This window comes from Chrysochloris asiatica, unplaced genomic scaffold (genome assembly GCF_000296735.1).
Source record: "Chrysochloris asiatica unplaced genomic scaffold, ChrAsi1.0 scaffold00098, whole genome shotgun sequence".
In the NCBI taxonomy this organism is placed as follows: domain Eukaryota; kingdom Metazoa; phylum Chordata; class Mammalia; order Afrosoricida; family Chrysochloridae; genus Chrysochloris; species Chrysochloris asiatica.
Genome location: NW_006408616.1, coordinates 9005781 through 9007793, shown reverse-complemented (window position 1 = coordinate 9007793; position 2013 = coordinate 9005781). Strand labels below are relative to the sequence as shown.

At 44.9% G+C, this 2013-nt stretch overlaps 1 protein-coding gene across 1 annotated transcript in view; it reads right to left on the bottom strand.

The window, feature by feature from the left end:
- MRPS35 (mitochondrial ribosomal protein S35) overlaps positions 1–1274 on the bottom strand; it is a 54036-nt gene extending 52762 nt beyond the window's left edge. Inside the window, exon 1 of the mRNA XM_006866967.1 lies at positions 1163–1274. Within this exon, the coding sequence (XP_006867029.1) occupies positions 1163–1274 (112 nt within the window). The remainder of the gene's footprint in view (positions 1–1162) is intronic.
- Between the last annotated feature and the right edge of the window lie 739 nt (positions 1275–2013).

Here is a 2013-nt window from a genome sequence, read left to right as displayed (position 1 = left end):
AGTTGACTCGACAAAACAGCCGCTAGTCTCCTAATCCATAGATCTCAAGACCCTGTCTGTTCTTCTGACATGTTACTTAGGCACTTACTCATTTATGATCGGATTTCTCTAAAACAATGCAAACTCCAGGATGTCAAGGACTTTGTTGTACCCCTAGTGTGTAGAACTGCTTAGTACATAGAAATTCAATAAGCATTTATACAATAAATAAGCAATAGATAAGTATCAAACTACAAGAGTCATGTATGGCCCATTAAGGAGTTTATATAATTTATCTTAAAGCAATGGGAAATCTTTTATACATCTGAACAAAGAAATAGCTGGAAAAGGTTTGCTTTGAAAATGCTTAGCTCTGGTTGTTGTGAGAATCATAATGTAGGGGTATCAGAATGGAAAAGGGACCAGGAACTATACTATTGTAGAAGCAAGAGATGGTAGCCTTGAGGGGGATGTTAGTAGTATAAGAAGTGTAGATTAAAGACATTAAAGAAAGTAACACAGATAAAACTTGGCAAATCATTGGACATGCCCCTAGGCTGAGCCTGTCTGGACTCTTCTCGATTTCTTAATGCCCCTCTATCACTGTATTCACTCTTGTGTTACAACACTTCTCACAGTACCTATACCTATTTCACTGATTATAAAAATGTCTTTGCCACTAGATTCCTCCAAGCATCTTCATCTACAAGCATCATCCGTTGAATGAAGGTCATCTCGGTAATGCCTAGTGAATGAATGTCATCATATTTGGGCATAACTAGGCCTGGAATTCAGATCTACAGTTCGTTCTAGGTTATCTAGATCTTCCTGATAATGTTGGGGGAAATCGGCGGTTCAATACCACCACCCCCAAAAAAAACAAAACATGACCAGTAACTAGAGAGAGACTCTGTGTAAATGGCGATGGAAGGGAGCACAGAAAGCGCAGGCCACGGGCTAGGGAAGAAGCTAGTAGCCTCAGCACAAAACCCAAAAGAGAAATTGCCAGCTAGAAACCCAAACTGGCAGCTTCCACACGCAAGCCGACAGGGAACAGAGGAACAAAAGACCTACGGGCCACCCGTGGAAGACGCGAACTTTGCCACGGCGGCGGCCATCATGTGTCCAGTAATACGTCCTCTCAACCTACTCCAAGGCCCGGACGTGATGAAGAGACACTTACGTGGGCTTGATCTCCGCATTGGAGTAGCTGGAGAAACAGCAGTACACAAGGAACGCAGGGTTCTGGACCCCGGCCGCAGAACCAGCCACCCTGGAACTCTGGCCGCCGCCATAGTTGTGAAGACGGCAAGTCGGAGAGGACAAAAGTGGTCCAGAGTCAGAAAGGCGAAGCTGAAACCGCTTCTGCGCAGACTCGCCCCGTCTTGCATGCCCCAGCGTCTATTAACCGGAAATGTGAGGAATTGTGAATTGAGTGGTAGAGCCAGATGTTGGGGAAAATAACCAGAAAAACAAAAAAAAGTAACGAAAAGGAAACTTTTTTTTATAGAAAGTCTGAAGCCATCAGATCGAAGACAATTGCAGATAAGGACCAAAATGGGTTGAGGAAAATGGTGAATCACAAAGAATAGTTGTCTGGGTAAGAACCTAGGATGATTTTGGAATCAGACAGTGTACCCGAGAATCCAGGAGTTCTGGTGTGGCGCTGTAGACTAATGCGCTGGACTGCAATGTTGGTTTGAACTGCAAGGTTGGGGGTTCAAGCTAACCAGTCGCTCCTCGGAAACACTATGCAGGGTCGTTGTGGGTCAGAACCGATTCAACGGCACTTAACATCACCACCATCCTAGAATCTAGGAGTCCTTGGGTGGTGCTAGAGTGGCTGACTAGAAACTAAAAGCTTGCCTGTTTTAACCCATCCAGAGGTGCCAGGAAAGAAAAGCCTGGTGATTTGCTTTTTGAAAAGTTGTTGTTGAGTGACTTCCTATTCGTAGTGACCCTGTGTAGGGTTTCCAAGGAGCTGCTGGTGTGTTTGAATCACCAACCTTGTCGTTCAAACCGACCTGCGGTCAG